The sequence below is a fragment of the Sminthopsis crassicaudata genome, chromosome 1 (genome assembly GCF_048593235.1).
Source record: "Sminthopsis crassicaudata isolate SCR6 chromosome 1, ASM4859323v1, whole genome shotgun sequence".
NCBI lineage: Eukaryota > Metazoa > Chordata > Mammalia > Dasyuromorphia > Dasyuridae > Sminthopsis > Sminthopsis crassicaudata.
In genome coordinates, this window is record NC_133617.1 from 235,498,697 (window position 1) to 235,525,388 (window position 26,692).

General features: G+C 34.9%; 1 protein-coding gene across 1 annotated transcript; it reads left to right on the forward strand.

Annotated features, from left to right (window-relative positions):
- The first annotated feature begins 2,393 nt into the window (after positions 1-2,393).
- Positions 2,394-23,338, forward strand: RIOK3 (RIO kinase 3). The gene is made up of 13 exons (XM_074276601.1): positions 2,394-2,660; positions 7,814-7,932; positions 8,493-8,638; positions 8,729-8,836; positions 9,144-9,253; positions 9,888-10,031; positions 10,732-10,859; positions 14,068-14,265; positions 15,099-15,258; positions 17,543-17,623; positions 17,721-17,810; positions 18,275-18,382; positions 21,654-23,338. Exons 1-13 carry the CDS (start codon positions 2,598-2,600, stop codon positions 21,759-21,761), a joined length of 1,563 nt encoding a protein of 520 aa, XP_074132702.1. The 5' UTR covers positions 2,394-2,597; the 3' UTR covers positions 21,762-23,338.
- The last annotated feature ends 3,354 nt before the right edge of the window (positions 23,339-26,692 follow it).

Sequence of the window (26,692 nt, forward strand, 5' to 3'; positions counted from 1 at the left end):
GTTTCTAGGTGTTTTTTTTAGTTTCATGTCCAATTCATGGATCTTTTTCTCTATTGTAGTAGTTCTTTCATGCCTCCATTATGTGGGATAATTTACCCCATTCAATCTTCCCTTACCTTCTTCCAGTGCAGTTTTCTATCTCGCCCTTTTCTTTTCTTTTCTGGAATATCATGCCATTTCTCTGTCTATATTTACTCCTTGAAATTGCATTAATAAAGTTGAATTACACATATTTTCTTGTCATGTAGAAATTTAAATAGTTTAATTTTATTAAATTTGTTGTGTTTTCTCTTTTCCTTTTTTCCCCCTTTTTAAAAAATACCTTTTTATGTTTCTCTTAAGTCTTGTATTTGGAGGTCAAATCTTTTATTCAGCTCTGTTCTTTTAATTAGAAATACTTGACCGTCTCTATCAGTTAATATCTATTCTTCCAGTCCCTGAAAGATTGTGTACAATTTTGCTGGGTAGGTGATTCCTCCTTATAACCCTAACTTTGGCTTTCAGTTTATCATAATCCAAGACATCTAGTTCTTTAATGTGGAAGTTGCCAAATTCTGTGTAGTCCTGGCTGCAGTTCCACAATATCCAAATTGTTTCTCATTGCTTGCTTGCAATATCTTCTCCTTGATCCGTGAGCTCTAGATTTGGCTGTTAAATTCCTAAGAGTTCTTATTTTGGGAGCTTTTTTGGCAGTGATTGGTGGATTCTTTCAATTTCTATTTTGTCCTCTGGTTTTAATATGTCAGGGAAATTATTTATTGAAAGATGTTATCCAAGTTTTTGTTTTGTTTTGTTTTGATCATGGAGTTCAGGTAGTCCAATAACTCTTTTTTTTCCCCCCTGAGGTAATTGGGTTAAGTGACTTGCCCAGGGTCACACAGCTAGGAAGGGTTGGTTAAGTGTCTGAGAGCATATACTTTTTTTTTTTTTTTTCCTGAGGCTGGGGTTAAGTGTCACACAGCTAGGAAGTGTTAAGTATCTGATCTAGGATTTGAACTGGGGTTCTCCTGAATTCAGGGCTGGTGCTCTATCTACTGCGCCATCTAGCTGGCCTCAATAATTCTTATCTCTCCTGGATTTATTTTTCTTTTCTTTTTTTTTTTCAGCCTCTGATAGTTAAATTTTATTTTTTATAAAATGGAATGTTTGTTTTTTGGTTTTTTTTTTTTTTCACCAAGTTCTGCTGTTTAGTTCTATCACTTTACCCTCATTACTGTGAAGTCATAGGACAAAATGTCCATCTTAAATTACTTTTGTTGGTATGTGGATCATTGGCCAGACTGCATTGTCTTTCTGGATTTAATTGCTTTGTCCTGGATCTATTTTCTAGGTCAGTTGTTTTTCCAGTGAAGAATTTCATATTTTCTTCTGTTTCTTTACTTTTTTAAATTTTGCTTTATTATAGCTTGATTTCTCATAAGAACATTAGTTTTCACTTGCTCCATTCTAATTTTTAAGGAATTGTTTTCTTCGATGAGTTTCTGTACTTCCTTTTCCATTTGCTAATTCTATTTTTTAGGGAGTTATTTTCCCCGGTAAATTTTTTGAGAGAAGAGTTTGCACATAGTAGCCCAATTAGGAGGATATTTTAATATTCCAGGGAAGTGTTAAGAGTAGAGCTTGAATTGAGGATTTATGGAAGGCCCTGTTCAAGAGGTATTTTAGAGGTGGAACAAAGACTTGGCCACTGATAGGTATTGAGACAAGAGGAATTTTCATGGTTTCAGCAGCAGAGGGGACTTGAAGGATCATCCAGCAGTCCCCTATTTTTTCTATGAAGAAATTTTAATCTACAGAAGTTGACTGACTCAAAGTCACATGGATGGCAAGGAAAAGAACTTGGCTTTATAATCCTTGGGAGTGGTGCTTTAAGGCAATATAGCTGGAGGTGGGGGTGCTGCATTTAGCAAGGAAGTGAAGGAATTGCGGTTAGGCGATGCTAAGAGTCCAAAGGTTAGCGTGGCAAAACGCGCAGAGACCCAGGCCCTGTCCACCTCTAGTCCCTCTGAAATTTGTTAAAAGAATTCTGACATCGCCTCCAAAGCTCCTGCTGGCTCTCTTCTGAGGCCCATTTCTCCCAGATCACGACTGAGTTAAATGAGATGCACAGGTCAATTTCAGTGGGTGACCTTGCCAGCTCCAATGGTGTTACTAACACCCTCCCCAGGAACCAGTAGAGAGAACGAATGAATGCAAAGACATCAGGCACAGGGGCCAAGAGTAGACACATCCTTCCCCTCCTTTTAAGTCAGTACCAGAGACTCGAAAACAACAACGAGAAAACGCCCACATAAGCTTCAGGGCAGAGTCTGATCCGGAAGTAAGATCACGCTCCTGAGTGGGTGGAGCGGGAGGTGAGTGACGAAAGCGGAAGCGCTGTAAGGGAGAGCCAATGGGAAGAGATCGTCGCCGGGGTGAGGGCGGAAGAGAAGAGGTTCAGTTCCGGACGCCGCCGTCGCCATCTGTCACCTCCGCCTCCGCCTCCCGCTGCTACCCGTCTGGACCGGGTCTCACAGCCGTCTCCGCCTCCCCGTCCTTAAACCTCGACGGTGCTCCTCTCTCATTCTGCCGTTCACTTCTCTGTGTGTCCCCTGCAGATGGATCTAGTCGGTGTCACCACTCCTGAGCCCAGGCCAGGCTCGGCTTGGGGGCCCAGCAAGGTGAGGAGTGGGGAGAGGGGAGGAGGCCTGGAGATGGCAGGAACGGCCTTTCCAGAAACAGCCATCTATTCTGGGAGGTTCTGAGAGTCCGAATAGAAAGTGTTCTCTCGAGTGGAGGGAGGGGAGGGGGTCTTTGATCCTTACGAAAGGAGTGGCTAACGGAGAAGGGGGTTTTCCTTCGCGGGGGAGGGGGGGAACACGAAGATGAGCTCGAGAACTCCGCGATTCCGCGGGGTCCTAGTGCGCTGTAGGGGGAGGCTTCTTTCTCCTCGAAACCGTGGAACGATGGGTTCTGGTACTTTGCCTCCTTCCCCAGTTTCGGAGCTCTCAGTAGCCGTCACCCTCTTGATCGTGCCTGTTTTGAACCAGAAGTTGGAAACGTCAGCTGTGGACCAGCTCTGCCGAGGGGTTAGCTGACGGTTTGACTTTGGTAGTAAATGGCCAAATGTTGCTAGAATTCTTCTCTTAGCACATGCTAAGGGCCCCTCACAATTCTTTTTAAACGTCGAAGTGGCATTGGCGGAGCTAGGTTTTCCCCAGCCAGCGCTGAAGGAGTTTGCTAACCATAGTTTTCAACATCAATTGAAAAAAGTCTTTTCTTGTAAGCTGAAACTTACTACTTAACGTTTCCCATTTTCAATATTCATGATCCGTTGTCGGAAATGTTCATAAGTCAGAATGAGTCATCGTATATGAAAATGGATCACCATTTATTTCTGTCCTCATGTTGGTTGTGATAAATGTGTTTTTGTTTGCTAAAATTTGCTCTTGTTCCTAGATTTTGTTGCAAACAAGTTATGGTTCTAAATAGATAAAATAAAAATTCAAGTTTCAAAAGTTTTTTTTTTCTTTTTTCCCACCGTGAGAGGATCTTATATGGGTCTTTTACATTACATATCTTCCCCCTTAAAAAATTAGACGAATTTAAAGAAAATGAAATTATATTCATTAAAATGCTTATTCTTTAAATTCTTTAAATAAGAATCACTTTAGCTTCATCTGAACTATGTTAGTGAGATTTTTTTTGTCTGACTAAAACATTGAGTTTTAGGTATCTAGGCCTATTCATGAAGGCCTTTAGAAGAGATACTAGATGGTGGGTTTGTGTGTGTGTGTGTGTGTGTGTGTGTGTGTGTGTCTGTCTCTGTCATGACTTGACATTTTTCAGGATAGTACTTATTAAGGTCATTTAAGAAATGCAAAGAAAAAAACACTCCTTTCACATATTGTATTATATAAAGAATTCTTTCCTATGTCTGGAAGATAAAAGTATTATTATCCCATTTGTATTGTGGATGAGATTAAATGAATGACAGAAAAAGTTTAAAAAAAAAAAGTCTACTTATCAAGCACCCCATTGGTTCATGCTAAGCATTATGTTAAACAATTGGGATACAAAGCAAAAACAGAGGATTCCTGCTTTTCAAAGTGAAGCATTATTTTGCTAGGTAATTATTGGTTCCCTCATTCTTATGGGGAAAGGGCTAACAAAACAGCTAGAGAAATAAGAGTCTAGACAAAGAGCACTGTGGTCCAAAAGTTACAGGGATGGAAAATTGAGCCATAGAGTGTATCTTGACAAATCCCAATCCAAGGAACTCTGGCATAATTGATTTATTTATAATTTCAGGCCTGTTGAGGTAGAGGAAGGGAAGAAATGTGGTTAGTAAGGCTGTGGAAGAGATGGTCACAGTAAGAAGTTAAAAAAAAAAAGCTACAAAGGAACATTTGATCTGTGACCCCTGCTTTTCTGAATCAATTTCAGGATAACCCCCATCAAAGATTTTTTACCTGTTATTTTTATTTATTTATTTTGTTAATTTTATAATTATACATTTTTTGACAGTATGTATGCTTGAGTAATTTTTTTTATGACATTATCCCTTGTATTCATTTTTCCAGATTTTCCCCTCCCTCCCTCTACTCCCTCCCCTAGATGTCAGGCAATCTCATACATTTTACATGTGTTACAGTATAACCTAGATACAATATATGTGTGTAAATCCAATTTTCTTGTTGCACATTAAGTATTGGATTCCGAAGGTATAAGTAACCTGGGTAGATAGACAGTAGTGCTAACAATTTACATTCACTTCCCAGTGTTCCTTCTCTGGGTGTAGTTATTTCTGTCCATCATTGATCAACTGGAAGTGAGTTGGATCTTCTTTATGTTGAAGATAACCACTTCCATCAGAATACATCTTCATACAGTATTGTTGTTGAAGTGTATAGTGATCTGCTTCTGCTCATTTCACTCAGCATCAGTTCACGTAAGTCTCTCCAAGCTTCTTTGTATTCATCCTGCTGGTCATTTCTTACAAAGCAATAATATTCCATTACCTGTTTGTTTGGTTTTTTTGTTTTTGTTTTTTGTTTTTTTTTTTTGCTGCTTCATGCTTAAGGGTAGGAATGCTTTTAGTAAACAGTGAAGCAGTAAGCTAGTCTGTTACGAGAATTTTGGAGAGTATTCACTAAATCAGATTTATTTAAATGACTATTATGGACCAGGCACTAAGAACACAGAGGCAAATATGAAATAGCCCTTGATCTCATGCTTATATCCCTTTTTGGGGGGAAGGGGCAAGGCAATTGGGGTTATGTGAATTATCTAGGGTCACACAGCTTGCAAATGTTAAGTGTCGAACTCTTGTCTTCCTGACTTTAGGGCTGTTGCTCTATTTACTGTATCATCTAGATGCCCCTCAAGCTTACATTCTGTTGTGGGAAACAACATGCACATTTCTATGAGTCTATGCAAAGTTATTTTTTGGGAGGGGGGGTCAGGAAAGGCCTTCTGCAGGTGAGGTTGTGTTTGAGCTTTGTTTTGAAGAAAATGAGGTAGTAATACATTCTGGACATTGATATAATTAGATAAACTTGAGAGAAGTAGGAGAAAATCAGTTTGTGGATCACTTTGAATGCTAGTTTTGAGTTTAAATTTGATCCCAAAGGCCTACTCCTGACCAGTGGTGATGTGCTAAGTCCCCTTAAAAATGTTACCTCTTTTATGGTATATAAGCTGGTGTTTTGATTATTCCTGAACAGAATTAGCTGAAGTCAGGTTTTTGTAAGAATAAGAGGAATGAGTTCTTAGAGATGTTTGAAAGCACCAAGAGAAGAGAAATGTGAAACAACCTCAAAAATAAACATTGCTTTGGAACAATCTGGCAGTCACACTGAATCATCTCTGTTCTGTTCTTTAATATTAGCATTGTTGCCGACTCATACTTAGGAATAGGTAGCTCTTCTGGGGAATCTCCATTTAATTAAACTACTGGTTCTTGAAGATTAATCTTGGGGATATGAAGAGCAGATTGGAAGAAAGAAAGAATAGGAACTAGAGCCACAATGAAACTGTCATTTAATTATGAGGTGCTGAATGACATGGTTTTGATGGAGAAGGAATAAAGATGATATCCATTATCAAGATGTTAACATTTATAGATGATGAACTTGGTATGAGTAATGAAAAGAGGGGTGCTGACTTGGCTGAGGAGAAGCAAATCAGAAGCAGTTGGCCTGGGGGGGGGGGAAGAGTAGCTGGATGGCATATGAAAAATTATTTCTGGATATTTGGGATTATTTCTGGATATTTAAGCCTGGAGGCTTAATTTGGACCATGCTAGTTCAGGTGAAAAGCAACAGGGCAGATGGCCATATAGCCATAAACATGAAAGTCCTACTGTTAGAGAAAGAGAGAGTCTTGGGGTCCTTTAAGAAAGAGAGAATCCCAGCTTGTCATTTCTTATATCACAATAATAGTCCATTACAGTCATATACCACAGTAGCTATTCTCCTAAAATAATATTGAAGTTAAGAAAATGCCTATGTCAAGTCACTTCCTTCTGTACTTTGCTCTAGTCACACTCTATCTGGAGTGTTCTGTTCAATTATGGCTGTATGCCAAATTTTAGGAAAGACTTTGGTGAGCTGGAAAGTGGCCAGAGAAAGATGACTAAGAGAGTAAAGAGCTCAAAACCATGCTGTAAGAGGACTGATTGGAGACTAATACTAAACTTAGCTTAGAGAGGATTTAAGAGTAGGGGGACAGGTAATGGTTGATGATGAGAGCTTTTTTAAATGTTTGAAGGAATGAGTATTAGACTTGCCCTACTTGGCCTCAGAGTAGAAGAATAATTAGTAGAAATTGCAGAGGTTAGATAAGGAAAAATTTACTGAGTGCCTGGTATATGTCAAACACTATATACTAAGTACTGGGGGATATAAATATGGAGGGGAAAAAAAGAGTTTCTGTCCTCAAGGTTACAGTTTGATAGGGTAGGCAACATGAAAAAACCCAAAAATTGAGGTTGAAGAAGTAAGGTACCAGTTCTGAGATGGGAGGGGGGATACAGGGCAGGGGGAAGAAGTCCAGAGCAGCAGAGTCTGATGGGAAATGGAAAGAGAACTCAAGTTCTCTTTATAAGGAGGTTTGGAGAGGAGTTCTTTACCTAGTCAGAAAGGGAGGAGTTATTAAGAGTACTGATGAGGTGATAAATTCTTGTGGGTATATGAAATTCCTCCTGATAACATTCCTGGGAGCATAGCGAAGAAGTCCATAGGAGTGCAAGTAAATAGGAAATGAGAGCTTTACAATTTACAATGATGGCACAGCCTTCAAGAATTACATATGTCCCATTATTGAAGAGCTCTTTCTATGGTATGTTTATTACCATATTTGGCATTCTTCCTTTCCTAAATATTATAACTGATTTGAAATGGGTCTTCCTGTTTTACCCAATCTGGAAGTACATCTGGGCACTCAGATAAACCAATCCCTATTTATATTGACTCAGAAACTTCTGACCTGTTTTATTTCTAATCTGGGATACTTCAGCCCTGTTCATCATATTGATGATGGACTTAGTGAAAACTCAATTGGCATAATCCATGGAAGCTCAGAACTCTGGGATTAAAGAAGCCTCCCCAGCAGCAGGGATTACATTATGTTCTACCATTCCTACCTTGTAATTTATTTTTAAATTTTTTAGTTTTTGAACTCAAGTGTTCAATTTCATCAGTTATCTTATTAAATATTAAAGTTCTTAGAAATCTACATTTGGTTTTACTTGGTAAAACTTTGCTAGGATATAGAAACAAAAAAACTAAATTACAAATTATTTAACATAATTAAATTTTTATTTGTCTTATAGTGTCCTTGGGGTACTCCTCAGAATACAATATCATGTTCCTTGGCTGATGTAATGAGTGAACAATTAGCTAAAGAGCTACAATTAGAAGATGAAGCCGCTGCTTTTCCAGAAGTTGTTGCGTAAGTATAATTTGCTGAGAACCCTAATTTCTGATAGTATAATTGTTAAAGGACCTCAGTTCACATTCTTGTTCTATTCTCCCTGTGTAAACTTAGACAAGTAAGCAAGCATTTATTATACACCTTTCTAGATACTGAGCAAAGTCACTTTGGCATAAGAAATTAAATGGGAATGGGCAGGGTGGGGGGTTGGGGGGGTTGCCAAAGCCACAGGCAACATGGGAAGGCTAGCAGATGACAAAAAACTTTAGGAAAAAAGTCAGATGCATAAAAACTGTATAGTATTGGATAATATAAATCCAAATTTTAATGATAAAGTATTGTAAACATAAAAGAAAAAATTCAGACTTCTGGTAGGAAGGGAAAGCCAAAAAACTTTGGCTTTTCTAGATCATAGGGGTTTCAGACTTCTAATTCCCATGATGACGAAGATATAACTATGTAAATAGTTATATTTATCCCTTCACTATTGTTGTTTCCTGAAAATAATGGTCCTGTGAACAGTGAACCATCTCTGTCCCTAAAGGATTTTGAGTTTTACATTTTCTTATTTTGGATAGTGTTGCTGAAGGACCATTTGTTACTGGAGAAAACATTGACACTTCTAGTGATCTAATGCTGGCTCAGATGCTTCAGATGGAGTTTGACAGAGAATATGATGCTCAACTTCGGCGTGAAGAAAAGAAATTCAATGGAGATAGCAAAGGTACTATTCTATTATATAAACTTCATTGGCTGGTAGAAAATGCATACAGTATTTTATTTAAAACATTTTCAAATGTTTTATGTCTTTAAGTTTCCATTTCCTTTGAAAATTATCGAATGGTACATCCTTATGAGGACAGTGATAGCTCTGAAGATGAAGTTGACTGGCAGGACACTCGCCATGATCCCTACAGAGCAGGTATCAGGTCTACATTCAGTTTGTATATACTGAGGGTGATAGACATTTGTGAAAAGGGAGGAAAAAAAGACCTCCTTTCTGCTTCTTTCATTTTTTTCTTCTCCCTCCCTTCTTCCCCCTCTACCCCTTCTGCAATTGTTTTTTCAATTAATGTTTTGTCATTGAATTCATGAACCATAAATAAGTAACTGAATATTTACCATTTAGTTTATCTGTGTGCTTTTTTTTTTTTTTTTTTAAGCTTTAAAATATTGAATATAACAGGTTATTGTTCATTATTTGTTTCCTTTGCCTTGGTCACTTATAGCTAAACCTGTTCCTACTCCCAAAAAGGGTTTTATTGGAAAAGGAAAAGATATTACCACCAAACATGATGAAGTCGTGTGTGGAAGAAAGAACACAGCACGAATGGAAAATGTAAGTTGTATAATATGTATCTGCCATCTAGAACAGGGGTCATAAACCTATGGCCTCCAGGCCAATTGTATTTAAAAACATAAAAGCCATTCTTAGCTCTCAAGCCATCATAAAAAAACTAGTGTCATGTTTTTAGAAGTATATTTGAATAAGAATAAGAAGAAAAGTTTAATCTTTACTTTAAAAACACTTCATTGACAAAAGAAACTTTTGCAAAATTTTGAATGGGAAATAAAAATTTCAGGTAACTTGATCGAAATTATACATTTATTGCTTAAAATAAGGGATCAAAAGTATCTTGATAGATGATTCTATACCTTAAGCTTTTTAATTTGAAAACCAGTTTTATCTTGGGGTGAAAATGCCATGCTTGATCACTTTGGTCTTCTGAAAAGAGTTATTATAGTTGGTAATATGTTGATATTGGTTAATTTATGTGTAGCATCTATGGGTTCTAATGTTTTGTAAACCCTAGTATCAAGCAAATATTGGAAAACCTAGAATTTTTAAAAGTAAGAAATGTTTGCATTATATAGGTCTTCTATCTTTTTAAAACCCTTAGTTAGAGTTGAACCTTAGTAGTCTTTATGTATTGTAGCATAACAGTAATAATATCTCAAATTTCTATTGGTAGTTTGCACCTGGATTTCAGGTAGGAGATGGAATTGGGATGGATTTAAAACTACCAAATCAGGTCTTTAATGCTTTAAAACAACATGCCTACTCTGAAGAACGTCGGAGTGCCCGTGTCCATGAGAAAAAGGAACATTCTACAGCAGTAAGTGTTCTTAAATTTTTGTATCTTGGGTGATATGATGTAGCCTAAATACTTCACTTTGCTATTAATTTTTTTTTTTTTTTTGGGTAGTATTTCTTAACAGGTAGGTAGCATATTTAAGGGGCTAAAGCTGATCTCTTGAGTCAGGAAGATTGGGTTTGCTTATGAACCCAGTCACATCACTTCTCAATGCCTCAGGCAACTCTTAAGACTATGGGTTGAAGAGCTGATGCAGATTTGAATTGATTAAGGGAGTTTGCTTGCTAGTGCTTCCTATAGGAATGAAATCCAAGAACTAGACCAATTTTTTTTTTTTTTTTTTTAAACAAGATTGGGCCTTTTAAATCAAAACTGCAAATAATTTTTTAAAATCATATAACTTTTTAGATTTTTAGTTCCTAATTTACTATAATTTTTACATGTTAAACAAAATATATAGTCTATATATACTGGTGAATATTTTAAGATTTTAAAATGGGTTTTATTTGAGCAATACTTTTTATATTTACAATCAAACATTGTAGCACATATTAGTTATATTAGAGATACATTAAGTACCAAATTTGTTGCCAGAATGTGGGAAAGAACAGTCTAACCACATTTGAAAGAGTATGAAAATAGTTCCACTTTTTTGACATGTGTATGTGTTTGTGTGTTTAGTTGAGTCATCTTTTGCATGTATAATTTCTTATTTTTACAGGAAAAAGCAGTAGATCCTAAAACACGTTTACTTATGTACAAGATGGTCAATTCTGGAATGCTGGAGACAATCACTGGCTGTATTAGTACAGGAAAGGAATCAGTTGTCTTTCATGCATATGGAGGGAGGTAAGCAAGCAAAATATTCTAATTCAAAGAAATAGTATGGGTCAAAGACACCTTTTTCTCTATGGTATTAGTTATTTACATAGCTTTACTCTTTTTTAATACTTCTATTTACTCAATGTGGCGGGGCCTTTGAAGACCCTTGGATCACCTTCATGCTATGATAAGGCATTGAAGAAGCATTTAAAATTAGAGGAATCCTTTTTTAAATGAAATGTTTATAAGAAACCATCTTTTTTAACTGAAAGAAAGAAAAATGTTTGAAGTCTCTGTTTCATATAAAAATCTTTTGCTAGAAAAATTTTTTTATTTCACTGTGCTTTACATTCATAAAAACATGAACCAAAAATAAAGCTACAGAGAAATGTGCAAATCTGACAAATCCTGGTCAAAATACTTTTGCTTCATTCCAGGAAAATGATGTTGGGCAAGAGGCAGAAAAAAGTACTAATATTGACCCATTTGATATTTGTGGATCAGTTTTCATTATAATGTGATAACCTTCATTTTAAGATGCATTGATTTAGAACAGCCTTTTGCCTCACAGTGTGAGAAAGATTAGGTGGCTTTAGAAGAGTAAAATTGACTAGATTATATAGCACCCAGAAGAAGCAATTAAAACTTAGGTGATAGTGATAGACTCAGGAGAGTTCATTAATCTTCACATTATGAAGGGATAAAGAAAATTATTAAGTCCTTGGCAATATGGCATGCACTGTGCTAAGTGCTAGGTATACAAAAATGAAGTAGCCTCTCACCTCAGTAAGTTTACATTCTAATGGGGAAGAAAACCCAGAGGAGAATGGTAACTAGGGAAAGAAGTCAAGTTTTGGAAATAAAGATTTTTGGGGAAAAAGGGCTGTCCATAAAGTCCCTTTCTTGAGGAATTGGTAGCATTGATCTGATTACTGTTGTCACAGCAAGAGGTAAAGAGAATACATCAGGATTCTATTATCTAGCAGCTCTTTTCCTTTTTCCCTGATAACTGAACAGAAACAGGGAACAGAAATAGTTTTCATCTTTAAAAGAAGAACATAATTAAAAATCAAGGTGTATGCTGGTTTCTATTCCCAGGTTGGCCAATCAACATTTTTTAAAGCTTTTTTTTGAGGATCGAAAAAAGATCAAATATGAGCTTAGCACTTGAAGTTTAATTATGAAAATACTACTACTGAGGCAATTTAGAAAATTATATATAATAAAGTGTTTAATTGGGTGATAAGTTCAGGTATCTACAATCTAGTGGCACTGAGGAGCTAATGGGCTTACATAAATGTTTTGTAGAGCCTTTTTTGTTTTTAACAGTTGGCTGTAACTACCATAACGATTGTTAAGAGAGACTAGTGTAGTATAATAAAAGGAAGGATAAAAATTAGTGGTGTCAAACTCAAATACAGATCTGTAGAGGTGTTGCATATTGATTTAGAAAACCACAAATTAACAATCTGTATATTTTATTTTATTAAACATTTTCCAAATACATTTTAATCTGTTTGGAGGAAAAGGGTTTGAAGCCCAGTATAAACTAAAAACCTTTGAATCCAATGATACAGAGTTTTAATTATTGTGGGACTTGAGGAAGAAGAGTTGATGGAAGAAGAGAGGGAATTTGACCTCAAAACTAAAAAATGAACAGGAGAAAAACAGAAGTGTTGGGCCTTCCAGGTAAGGGAACAGCAGTAGTGAAGCATGAGGGTGATAATTAGTATTTCTCCCTTCTAGATGCCCATAGGGTAAGTTTATCCATGTTACACACGCACACATACATGCAGCAGTTATCATTGTATCTACTTATGGCATTACTTCAATCTAAACTTTCCCAATGCCTTGTTTCTCTGGTTGATGTTCTCATAAAATATAGTACTCAGAGTGCTTCTGGCAAGAGAGTGGTGGGTTTCTTCCTTTGTGAGGGAAGGTGAATTGAAAAAAGTTTTTTGGCAGCTGTGTCATTATGAGCTCATACTGATGTGGTAATTCATTAAGTTCTTTTTAATGGGAACAATTTTCATGACTCTTCAAACCAGATTATTAGCTATCATTATCAATTTTAAGTGCAAGTTTTATTTTAGGCCATTGTTACATGCCACATTTTGTCTTTATGTAAGTAGTTGATAAGCTTGGGGATTTCTAGGACATCATTGGGAAATCCTTTCTGGTTGACATTGCTCATCATTCTTTTGGTTATAACTTCAGCCATTAATGGATTTTAAAAAACCTATATTAATAGGGTTTTCTGTGTGTCAAGCCAGTATTTTATTTCAAGACTAAGGTCTTGAACTAAAAATTCTGCAAGTAAATCTTGGATCTTCAACTTCAAGGAGATTATATCCTAATGGGGATAGGTAATAGAGGAGAGAGAACTAAGGGGTATTTTTCATCAGAGGACTCCCAGAAAATGAGAGTTTTATTCACCTGGCACGTGAATTTTCCTTTAATCATATGATTGGACTGTTAGCCAAGCCACATTTTCTTTACTTGCAAAGATAACATGAGAAATTTTGCCAAAGGCCATTCTGAAATCCAAGATATATATGTTTGCAACATCTTCCACTCTAATGATAATATGAGAGTCTTTGCTGACAGTTCTTTGTGTTCTACTTTGCTCCTTCTTAGAGCAACTTACAAGTTAGAATAGATCTCAAGTAATTGTAATATGCTTCATGATGACTTCTTAGCCTGTTATTGTGACATGTTTACTTAACTGTAAAAGTTCCACTAATTTAATGATAATATGAAGAAAGATTTTGAGAAGTCCAGGTTATTAGCTTTAGGTACCCTAAATAATGAGTTGCTCATATAATCAGAAACCTGGAAAATACTTCAAAAAATCATTTTATCTTCCTCTTATTTATAGCTATCACACTCGGTCTACAAACAGACAAGAATCTAGCCTCTTTTAAAAACATCATTTATTTTTTTCTTCAATTTATCACCAGAACCATTAAGGGGAAAATTATATTACTGAGCCCTGCTGAAAAATGATTGTCATCCAGGTGAAAATTGTCTATTAAAAATCATGGTTTTTATGATTCAAGATTTGTGGATCTTTTTGGAGAAAAAGATTTGATAGTTTCTCAAAATATGAATGTATTTTTGAAGTTCCATTCGGCTCAAAAAACGTATATTTTTTACACGTATTGTTAGAAAGGGCCTTTCTCAGGATCTGGAAATGTGCACTGACTTGACTTTTTTCCCCCCCTTTATATATCAGCATGGAAGATGGGAAGGAAGATACTAAAGTTATACCAGCAGAATGTGCCCTAAAGGTATTTAAAACAACTCTTAATGAATTCAAGAATCGTGACAAATACATTAAGGATGATTTCAGGTTTAAAGATCGCTTCAGTAAATTGAATCCACGAAAGATCATCCGTATGTGGGCAGAAAAAGAAATGCACAATCTAACAAGGTACAAAAATCAGATGGTCAAAAGGAATCTTGAGTGTCTGTCACCACTGATTTAGGCATCCTAAATGCCAGGTTAAAGAGTACAAGATAGGAAATTTCTTGATCTCTCTTCATAACAAAAATTTTTAAATACCACAGTGAAATGTTTTCCTCTTTATTAAAAAAAAAAAATTCCTAAAACTAAAATGAAAAATATTTTCTCTGTCTAGAGAAAATGCAAAGGAACTGGGCATTTTCCCTTATATAATACTTTTATATCACTGAGCTATCTTAAAAGTATTAGCTTGCTTTTCCATAGGCTATATGATCTGTTTTCAATTATATTGGTACCAGATTAGATTATTAAAGATTTTCTTAAACTTTTATATTATATGTAATGCAGTATATTTGTAAACTTTTATAACAATATTTTGTTTTGCTACTTTTAATCTTCACTTTATTTATAATTCAGATACATGTTGCAATGAATAATTTAGAGGTAGATGAAATCTTGGAGATAATGTATCCAGAACACCCTTATTTTATAGCTAAGAAACTTAGGGATCTTTTGAAAGGCTCAATGGCCTGCACCTGGGTCATATAGTGAGTACCAGAAGTAGAATGAGGGTCTTTGCTGACAGTTCTTTCTGTTCTGCACTGCTCCTTCTCAGGGCAGCTTACAAGTTAGATCTCAAATAATATGCTTCATGATGATTTCTCATCATGTTTTTGTGACATGTTTACTTAACTGTAAAAGTTCCCAGAAAAAATTTTATAAATACATTTTTATTGAGACATAGTTGTCTCTTTTTAAAAAAATAATACTTTCCTCAATGTTTTTTATCCCCTATCCAGAATGCAAAAGGCTGGTATCTCTTGCCCAGAAGTTGTAATGCTTAAGAAACACATTTTGGTCATGTCTTTTATTGGTAAAGATCAAATCCCAGCTCCCAAACTGAAGGAAGTAAAACTCAGCAGTGAAGACATGAAAGAGGCCTACTATCAAACCCTCCATGTAAGTTGAAATTTTCTACATTTTCAAGTTTTGAGATGATACATTAATGTCAGTATTATAGTCTTGAGAAAGTTTTTTTGCAGTAGAGAGCAGTGAGTTTTTCCAAATAGTTGGATAAAGGAATACTGGGGGTGGTTTTATATTTCCTTTCTTTCAGTAGCATATGTATCCTCAGAGAAATATGAAATTTGATAATTTGGTATTCTATCTCCCAAACTTAACCAAATAAAATTTTATATTACTATATATGTATAAAAATAGTGTCTCGTTCCTTTGTTTACACTAATGGTACTACAGCTATCTCTCTCTCTCTCTTTCTCTCTCTCTCTCTCTCTCTCTCTCTCTCTATATATATATATATATATATATATATATATATGTGTGTGTGTGTGTGTGTGTGTGTATATGATTTATTTTTTTTTTTTAGAAAGGACACTTTAAATATTTTTGTAAAACCAAACATTTTCCCCCTTAGTACTTATATGCTGTTAAAAATAGCTAGCTAGGGGATAGGGATGAAAAAAAAATTTGGAATATATGTTACACTTTTTATCAATTACTCTTATAATTGAATAGTGAGGAGAAGCATTTTTTCTTTTTATATTTCTTCTGGTATGGGCTTAATTCAGGCCAGTCATCTGTTACATTAAGTTCAATACTGGAACAAAAGAGATCATTCAAGAGTGAATAGAAAGAATCTTACTTAACCCTAATAGGAGAAGGATATTCAATAGAAAACAGCCTTGAGAATATCCTGAATTGGTTCAGTTGAAATTCCCTTGCCTGAGTTGCCCTAAGGGAGCCACCAACCAAGAGTCAGAGAGAGAATTCTTGGAACTCTTTGGTTACTTTGTTTTCAGGGGATCATTAAGGATATCCATAGCTTAAACCCATTGGACCACTAAGCCAGTCAAGATATGAAGATGGTCTTAATATTGTTAAAATTTTTTTGTGGGGTGGGGGTAGAGGTTAGAATATTATGTCTAAAGGATTTAATATTATAATAGGAGGTACTGGGCCTGAAGTCAGCAAGACTTACCTTCCTAAGTTCAAATCTGTCCTCAGATACTTACTAGTTGTGTGACCCTGTTTTTGTACTCTGTTTGCCTCAATTTTCTCATCTGTATAATGAGCTATAGAAGGAAATAGCAAATACTCTGGGAGCTTTTCCAAGAACACCTTAAATGGGGGCCAAAGAGTTGGATATGACTGAAAAACAACTGAACAACAAGATGGTAGATTTTTTTTTTCCCCTTCATTTAGTTAAAGAATTTATTGGACACATTTCCCTATAGCAGAAAAAAAAATATTCAAGAAAAAAGTGCTTTAGAGGGGAATTTTCCTTTTGGGGAGTGAAGTGGCTGAAAAGAAAAATTGATAATAGGACTTTAGAGTTTATCTGGTCCCCCAATTTACAGATGAGGAAAATGAGGCTTAGAAGATTGAGCAGTTGGATATCACGTAATCTCAAGCCAAGATACAAATTCAGGGATCTAATTCAAATAGTTGTGAGATCCCTTTTCTGTTTTATGCCATTAGATCAAGGTATAGAAATTCATTACATTGTTCTCTTCTATTAGAATTTACAAGAGATGGTTTACTAATGGAAGATAGAGAAGAGTATAAATATATTCAGAAATGAATGGTTCATAAGAAGAAAAAACATTAGTTTAAAAACAAAAAAAAAAAAACAGTAGTAAAGGCATCAACATGCTTCTGCCTAGCAGGGTGTTTAAGTCCCAGAATAGAATTACTGTGTTGGACTTCTTGAACTTTTTGCTCAGAGCCTGAATTCTCTCAGTTATCCAGATTTTACAAATCTGAATCATACCTCTTCCTATTGAGCTCCATAGAGTTATATTATGTAAAATACAATGTAAGAGGGAAAAAATGAAACTCTCTTCTTTGCATTTGAAGTTGATAACCGTTATTATGGTTAGGTTTTTGTTGTTTTTCCCCAATAGCAACCTTGTATCTGTGCTTATTTCTGCACCCTCTTGTGGGTCAGTAACCTGCATTTGTGAGATTAGAGATTAGAAATAAAATAAGTTTATGATAATGAAATAGTGAAATTACCTGGCCCAAGAGGATAGCTGATTCATTCCCTAGACTGATGAGAAAAATCATAGTCATCATTTCCTTTCTTTTCTCTATCTTTTTTGTAGTTTGCTAACTCCTCAAAAAAAAAAAAAAAAAAAAAGGCAACTTTTTTACTCCAACTTGAATTGTCAGTCCCTATACTTAATAACTGTGCTGGTGCTAAGTGCTTGTCTTTTCCTCACAGATGATGCAGCAGTTGTATAAGGAATGCAATCTCGTCCATGCTGATTTGAGTGAATACAACATGCTATGGCATGCTGGAAAGGTGAGAAGTTCATAGTCCATTAATGTCATTTACATAGTTATCATAGAAACTTCCTATATAGATGAGTAAATCAGTTTGTGTCTTGCCTTTGAACTAGGTCTGGTTGATTGATGTTAGTCAGTCTGTGGAGCCAACCCATCCTCATGGTCTGGACTTCTTGTTTCGAGATTGCAGGAATGTATCACAAGTAAGTGATGGGATAGGGTTAAAGGAGAATGCAATTCATGACTAAAATTGTAAAGCATTTTAAAAGAAATAATATATTCCTCACAGTCCCTAGAAGTGAAGTTACTTACTGTAAGGGTTTTTGTCCAGTTCTGATACAAACTCAGTTGGAGAATAAGTCAATTCCGGCAGTCATGTTATTTAAGGGAGGAGTTTTGATTCAAGCAAGGAGTGGGAAAAGTAAAGCTTTCTTATGTATTAATCTTGTTTTTATAATTTATAGAAGGAGATAATATGTGTCAAGCTAATTATTTTAGAAATGGAGAAATAAAAAAATATTTAAAGAAAATTAAATTTTGGGGAATATTATGGCTTGGAATAATAACACTGCTATTACAGTCATAGTGTGGAGATATCCCAACTTGTTCAACTTGAAAAATTTATTTTAATATAGCTCAGTGATTGATCTTGTACTTTATGTACTAGTTTTTTCAGAAAGGGGGAGTAAGTGAAGCCCTTGGTGAACGAGACCTCTTCAATGCTGTGTCAGGCTTAAACATAACAGCAGATAATGAAGCTGATTTCCAGGCTGAGGTGAGTAAGACAATTTTAAATTTAAAATTTTAAAATAATTTAATAAATTTATATATATTTATAATACAATAATAAATTTATTTATTATTTAAATAAAATAATAATAATTTAAATAATTTAAAATCTTTACTTCAACCTTTAATTTCAACTTTGTCTCCCTCTGAGAGATCTTTAACAAGTAAAAAATGTGAAATTTAATTTCTTCCTGAGTGTATCTGAGTAGATGGTTTTTGGAATCTACATTTTTGTGTCTAAATATCCTTTTCCACATGCTCTTTTGAGGAACTAAAATGATCAAAACATAGGTAGCAGTGATAATTGATGCTGGTAAATATCCTTTCTTTGAAACCCTTTTCCCTTAAAGCTTCTAGGATAACATATTTTACATCCATAGACCCCTACTTCCTTTTGTATTTTTTTTATAAGTTATATATCTTCCTTAGTTTTCAGCTCCACTATTCTTTGTTCAATAAGTGTTTGTATGCCTACTATGGTGCTGAGCACTCTGAGCCATAAGGTTGAATCAAAATATAACTCATGGTCCTTTATCTTTGCCACATCTATTACTTTTATGCTATTGATTCAAATGGACATATCCAATCCTGCCCTGTACCCTAATTTTCAGTATTTCTAGCTTGGTTCACTGACATTTTAAATTGTATATGTCTAAGACTTAAGTTTCCTTAGAAACCAACTACCTCTCTAGATTTTCCCAGTAGAAATAATTATTTTAATTCTGTTCTAATCCAATAAACATTTAGTGCATACTATATGCCAAGCATGATGCTAAGTGCAAGGGATATAGTTAGTAAAAAGAAAGACAGTCCCTGCTTCAAAGAACTTCCTCTATTGAAGACAACAGACAAAGGAGGCAGGAAATCAGGGACTGGGGAAGGAAGATTAGAGATATCCAGCATTGGGGCATTTCATTCCATGGAACTGAAACCTCAAAGCAGCAGATGCAGTGGAATAAGCCAAAGCAAAACGAAAACACAATCCAGTTACTGCCTTCTATAAAGAAAGACATAGGAAGGAATTTATTATTCCATTAGTTTGTTTAACCAGTAACACAGATTCCAAACCTTCAAAAGAATCTTTGGCTCCACCTTCTCCCTTACCACTCATTTTTCCTTTACCATCCATTAATACTTTTAACAAACAGGAAGTTCTTATACAATTCTTCCTGTATAATAGTGGCTTTCAAGTCTGTCTCTTTCTAGTACTGATGGCATCACCCTAGTTTAGGCTTTCCTCAGTTATTCATAGGTTTCATAGGAGTTAGAACTAGAAGAAGCCTTAGACATCATTTATAGACAGCTGCTTCATTTTATTTTGGGGAGGGACTGGGTAGTCAATATTTTTGTTGCTATTTATTTGAAAACAAGATGATAATAAATTACATGTGTAAGTATACTTTTTAGTTTCAAACTTTATCAGCATATCAAATGATTGCATACTTTTAAATATTAAAACAACAAGCGTTTAATCACCTACTACGTCAAGCAGTGTGCTGAGTTCTGGGAATACAGAGAACAAAAACAATCCCTATCTTTAAGGAGTTCCCAATCAAATAGGGAAGAAATCATGCAAACAACCATAATCAAATGAGATATACATTAGTGCAACATTAGCTTTATAGGGGATCAGAAAAAAATATTTTTTCCTTAATTGTATTTTATTTTTCTAGTTACATATAAAGATAGTTTTCAGCATTCATTTTTGTAAAACTCTGTTCTAAATTTTTTTCCTTCTCTCCCCAAGACAGTAAGCAGTCTGATATAGGTTATTATACATATACGGTCATTTTACATGCATTTCCAAGAGTCATGTTGTGGAAGAAAAATTAGAACAAAAGGGAAGAATTAAGTGAGAATAAACAAATAAAAAAAGATGAAAATAGTATGTTTCAATCCTCATTCAGTCTCCATTTTTCTTTCTCTGCATGTGAATGGCATTTTCCATCCCAATTCTATTGGAATTGATCCACAGTTTATTCAGCCATTCTCCAATTGATGGGCATCTACTTAGTTTCCAGTTTCTGGCCACTACAAAGAGGGCTGCCACAAACATTCTTGCACATACAGGTCCCTTTCCCTTCTTTAAGATTTCTTTGGGATATAAGCCCAGTAGTAGCACTGCTGGATCAAAGGGTATGCACAGTTTGATAACTTCTGGGGCATAGTTCCAAATTACTCTCCAGAATGGCTGTTTGTATTCACAATTCCACCACCAATGTATCAGTGTCCCAGTTTTCCCACATTCCCTCCAACATTCTGCATTATCTTTCCCTGTCATTCTAGGCAATCTGACAGGTGTGTAGTGGTATCTCAGAGTTGTCTTAATTTACATTTCTCTGATTAATAATGACTTGGAGCATCTTTTCATATGGCTAGACTGAAAATAAAATTTAACAAAAAGAAAATCAGTTTCTTGTTTTAGTAACACCTGTTTAAAAGAGGCAGCATAGTTTGGGGGAAAGAATCCTGAACAGTTCAAGGACCTAGTTTCAAATCCTACTCTGATGCTTAATTGCTTTGATGACTTTGGGCAAGACACTTAATCTCTGCCTAATCTCATCTTCCACATAACCTCTCAGATCCCTCCCATCAAAAGAATTAAGATCTTTAGAAGGTTGTTTTCTTTGATCGACTATTAGGGAGTATATATATTGACTTGTTTGTGCTCACAAGCCCACCTAGTTTCTACACTGAATAAATAATGCTTTACCCCTTCAATTTACAATGTCCACATCTATTACATACTCTCTAATAATATATATATATATACATAGATATTTTAAAAATAGCTTATTTTCAAAACATATACAAAGATAGTTTTCAACATTCACCCCTGCAAAACCTCGTTACAAATTTTTTTCTTACCTCATCCCTTCCCCTAGATAGCAAGTAATCTAAGAAATGTTAAAACACGATGCAGTTCTTCTATTCTAGTGTTATAATAAACCAAATCATTTCATTCATAAACTGGTTTTAATTAGTCTATAAGCCTATAATTAAGCACATCTCTTTGTCATAGGGTTGGAGGGGTTTAGTGAGGTATGATGGTCTGGACCTCTGATTTCTCCTGATTAAGATCAGTAACTTGTGTAGCTGTGCAGTTTTAGAGAGATGGTTAGGGCTCAAAGGGCTTTTGCCTGAGGTCACAAGCCTACATAAGAGCTGGCTTGTGTGGAGTGCTTGTAGTTTTGAATTGTAACATCAAATGTAGTATTTTAGCAATTCTGTTTTACATTTGAAATTTAATTTTATAGATAGAAGCTTTGGAGAAAATGAATGAAGATCATGTACAGAAGAATGGAAGGAAGGCTGCTTCGTTTTTAAAAGATGACGGAGGTCCACCGATAATATGTGATGAATAACATCAACACTAACTGCCTCTAACTATGTTGGTGCAGTGGTGATTGTCACCTGCCAGTGGCAAGTGGAATTGTGGGTAACTTAAAATACCAAAAAAGGAAACACGAGGAGTGTACCATGGTGCTTCTGTGTTTTTTTTCCTTGTGACCCATGTGCCAGATGTGTGGAATTTTTAGCTTGGCACTGTAAGAATAGAATGTCACTACCTCTTATTATATGATTGGGCTAATTTAATTCTTCAGCTGCACTAGGTTATTGTAGCTGAAGTAGACGTGATTTTTGCATGATTCAGGTCAAAGTGTTTTGGTGCATATTTTTAAAAATTTAGGTAAACATTTCTATGTGTGTGAAGAAAGGACAGCTATATTTGGAAAAGAATTTTAATAGAATTTCTTTTTCTTTCCTTACTCTTCCATGTTGGATATCTTCCTTTCTAAAACATTTTATGGAAGTCAGTATTTCTCAATTTTTCTTCCCCAAATGAAGAACTTAACCATAGTTCTAAAGAGAAATATGGGTATTCCTTGGTGAAAGTGATGAATGAAAATTGTTTTGGAATGACTTGAGTGAAAGGCATTAGCCCTGTGTCCTTTATTGGTGCATTTGAAAATCTGAATTCAGGCCTACAGCTATTCAAGGCAAAGCTTCATAGGTTCCTGAATAGTTCTGATTTAGATTATATCCAAGAGGTTTAATTTGAATGTTTTACAAATTTCTTAATTTCTGGTTTTTCTACTTTTAGGCTTAATTTGTTAAGTAAGGATGATGTACCTGCAGTTTACACTTAGAATTAAAATTTAAATTACTTGGGATGACAGAATTTGAGATTTAACCATGTTTTACATATTTGGATGAAATTTTTATTTTAAAAATATAGTACATTTTACACTTTGCTAAATTGTTACTGTGTGAAGTTATAAGGCAGCCACTTATTTTAAGTGGCTCTAAGCAAGTTAGGTAGAAGACTGGAAGCAATCATATAATGAAACTCAGGGGTACCACAGATATACATAAATTAAGACAATTGACTTCAGTTTTAATGGAACATTCAGCACTAACTGACTAATTTCAGATTTATACCTGAGCTAACCGAAGTTCATCAGCTGCATCTTTGCTATTTTCTCAGAAGTTAGGTAAAATTGGAACACTTTATAAAAACTCATATTGGTTCTGTGTTAAGATAAATTACATTTTTCTAGAAATAAAAAGTAAAAATTTAAATATTGAGACTTGAAAACTCCTTTACTACATTTGAAAAATTAATGATTCCTTTTTTCTTAGTTAAAAGAAATCTTTTTCATTGCTTTTTGCTGAATTCTAGAGAGATGGAATCTTTGATAATTCATTACTTTTGAAATATGTTCTTACTACTCTGACAAGGGTTTTAAGATGACTGGTTATTTAATGCATTGTTATATTAAGAGAGCAATCTAATTTTGAAAACCTAACATTTTAAAAATTTTGGTTTTATAACATACCCTGTTTTACAAAGAGCAGCAAACCATTGCTGTGTGACATTCTTGCAGTGTGTGTGTGGAAAGTGCTCTTTTTTAAAAATTAAAAAAAGAAATTCACTCAATGATGGTTCTTTTGTGTGGGTCCTTCTTACAACCTTTAACTCAATTCTCCAGTGCCCAGTTGTTCTCTCTGCAAAAATTGGAGGGAGAGAGGGATTATTGACAATCTCATCTCTTCAGATTTATATTCCACTACTAAAGATGTAATTTAGCTCATATTAAATTGCTAGCAGATTTTCCCCTTCTCTACAGAGAAAAGAAGTATTTTTGCAAAGAAGACAGGTAATAATTCCTAATGGACTCACCCAAACCAAGATGATGTATGATAACCTGAAACTCAAGTGAACATGCTATAAAAATATAAACTAGGCCTTTTTACCTCATTTTAATAGGGAACATTATAGAAAAATCTTCATTATACAGCAAGGAACTAGTAGTAGGTAGAAACTTTGGGGAAAAACCAAGCTGGTGTCTAACAAACCAGTCTTCATTTTGGGAAGAATAGCTTTCAAAGGTCTCAGAGAATGGAGAGAGATAATCCTACTCCCTAAAAATAGATAGGGGAAACCAGTCCCCAGAAGGATGGGAAGCCCTCAGAAAGTAAAATCTCAAAATATAAAAAGAAGTTGTTCTTAGGAGGCAAATGGAACTGTCTGGAAAGATCAGTATTGATTCATAGGGGGCTTTCTGACTAATCCATTAAAAAGATAAAAAGACCAGGTAACAAATGCCAAGGAATATCAAAATTCTATAATAGATGCAAGAAGAATACCAAAGTATGGAAGGCTGATGATGAATGAACCCCCAAAACACCAAAAAACACTGGGTCACAGAAGAGCGTGGTTTGTATCTGAGAGGTTCAGTGACTTGCCCAAGTTCACAAAATGTAAAGGGCAATAAAGTACAAATACTTTGCATGTGAAAATACTCATTTTGTTATTTAATTTTAAAATAAAAATAAATTAGTTTTTTTTCCTATGTTTTCTTAAAAAAAAAAAAACCCTTTTTATTTTCAAAATACATGATGTTTTCAACATACACCCTTGCAAAATCTTGTGTTCCAAATTTTTTTCCCTCCCTCCTCCCCTGGACAGTAATCCAATTAGGTTAAATATGTACATTTTCATATTTATCATGCTGCACAAGAAAAGAACAAAATGGAAAAAAAAAATGAAAAAGCAAACAAAAATTGTGAGAAAACTTGTGATCCACATATAGTCTTGACAGTCCTCTTTCTGGATATAGATGGCTCTTTCCATCACAAGTCTATTGGAATTGGCCTGAAACAATTGGCTGTTGAAATTGATCATTGTATAATCTTGCTGTTCCTGAATATGATGTTCTCCTGGTTCTACTCATTTCACTTAGCATCAGTTCACGTAAGTCTCTCCAGGCCTCTCTGAAATCATCCTGCTGATCATTTCTATTAGAACAATAATATTCCATAACATTCATTTACCATAACTTATTCAGCCATTCCCCAACTAATGGGCATCCACTCAATTCCCAGTTTATTGGTACTACAAAAAAGGCTACCACAAATATTTTTGTATATGTGGGTTCTTTCCCCTTTTGTTATAATCTCTTTGGAATATAGACTCGTAGCGATACTGCTAAATCAAAGGGTATGTACAGTATGATAGCCCTTTGGGTATAGTTCCATATTGCTCTTCAGAGTGATTGGATCAGTTTGCAATTCCAACGATGTATTAGTGAGCCAGTTTTCCCACATCCCCTCCCAACATTCATCATCTTTTCCTGGCATCTTAGCTAGTCTGAGAGGTGTAGTGGTAGCCTTGATTTATCTTAACTTGCATTTCTCTGATCAATAGTGATTTTAAAACATTTATTTATGACTAGAAAGAATGGTTTTAATTTCTTCATCTGAAATTTGTTCATATCTTTTGACCATTTATCATTTGGAGAATGGCTTGTATTCTAATAAATTTGAATTGGTTCTCTATTTTAGAATTTAGGCCTTTGTCAGAAACCTTGTTTGTAAAAATTTTTTCCTAGCTTGTTGCTTCTCTTCTAATCTTGTCTGCATTGGTTTTGTTTGTACAAAAGCTTTTTAATTTAATATAGTCAAAATTATCCATTTTGCATTTCATAATGTATTCTAATTCTTTGGTCACAAATTCCTTCTCCACGGATCTGGCATATTTTGTTCTAATTTGCTTATACTATTATTATGTCTAAATCACAAACCCATTTTGACCTTATCTTGGTAAAGGTGTTAGATGTGGGTCAATGTTTAGTTCTGCCATATTATAATTTTCAATTTTCCCAGCAATTTCTGTCAAATAAGTTCTTATTTGGATTTCTTTTCTTGTCTGTAATTTCTTTTAAAAACATGATTGGCATGGAAATATGTTTTGCATGACTGCATATGATAACTGTCCTATAAAGGGAGAAAATTTGGAACTAAACAATTTTATTTTTTCTAGCTCTATAAAATAACTTCTTGGTATTCTGATTCACATAGCATTGAGTAAGTAATTCCACATTAGTCATGTGGTAAAAGAAAAAAATGACAAAGATATCAAAAAGAAATATTCTTAATTCTGTATTCAGAGTTCACTGGTTCTCTTTCTGGAGGTGCAGATATCACTTTAGCAGCTGAAAAAAATTACCTGGAGTTTTGACAAGGTAAGTGTTGTAAACATATATATACATGAGAAAATCTCATCCTGTCATTGGTGATGAGGTAAAGAGATAACAGATTTTATAATGGTATGATTAGATGAATTCAGAACTGGCTGAATGACCTGACTCAAAGCATAGTAACTCACTTAGAGGGAATTATCATTATGTTCCATTTCACCTACTAATGTTTACTGCATCAATAAGATTGATGAGGGGACTGGAAACAAAGATTTTTATATGAAAAATACTTTTTCCCCCTTTTTTCCTTGATTCAGAAGATAAAAATTAGGGGAAATGAAGTTACAATTTTTTTTTCTAAACAATTGCTCAGATTTTTAGTCATATCCAACTCTTTGTGACCCCACTTTGGGGTTTTCTTGACAAGGATTCTATATTTACTATTTCCTTTCTCATCTCATGTTGCAGATGAGGAAACTGAGGCAAACAGGGTTAAATGATTTGCCCAGTCACACAGAAAGTATGTTTTCCTGACTCCAGACCTGGAACTATATCCATTGCACTACATAGCAGTGGTTCCCTTTTGGCCTTTAAAATCAAATATAAACTTTTTTATTTGGCTTTTAAAAGCCCATCTCCAGCCTTGACGGACATTACTCTTCTTACAGGTCCTGTTCGATAACACACATACACATCATCTCTGGATTTTTGCACTGGCTCCCCAAGCCTAGAATACTTCTACAACTCTTCTTCTAGTTACCATGTTCTCATCATTTGTACATATGTCCCCAGCACCGAGCACAGCTCTAGGA

Bases quoted from the DNA above. Each gene is read 5' to 3' on its own strand.
- RIOK3 (XM_074276601.1), top strand. From the start codon at position 2,598: ATGGATCTAGTCGGTGTCACCACTCCTGAGCCCAGGCCAGGCTCGGCT. The intron at 17,811-18,274 runs GTAAGTGATGGG...TTTATGTACTAG, and splicing joins ATTGCAGGAATGTATCACAA to TTTTTTCAGAAAGGGGGAGT. The intron at 18,383-21,653 runs GTGAGTAAGACA...TTAATTTTATAG, and splicing joins AAGCTGATTTCCAGGCTGAG to ATAGAAGCTTTGGAGAAAAT.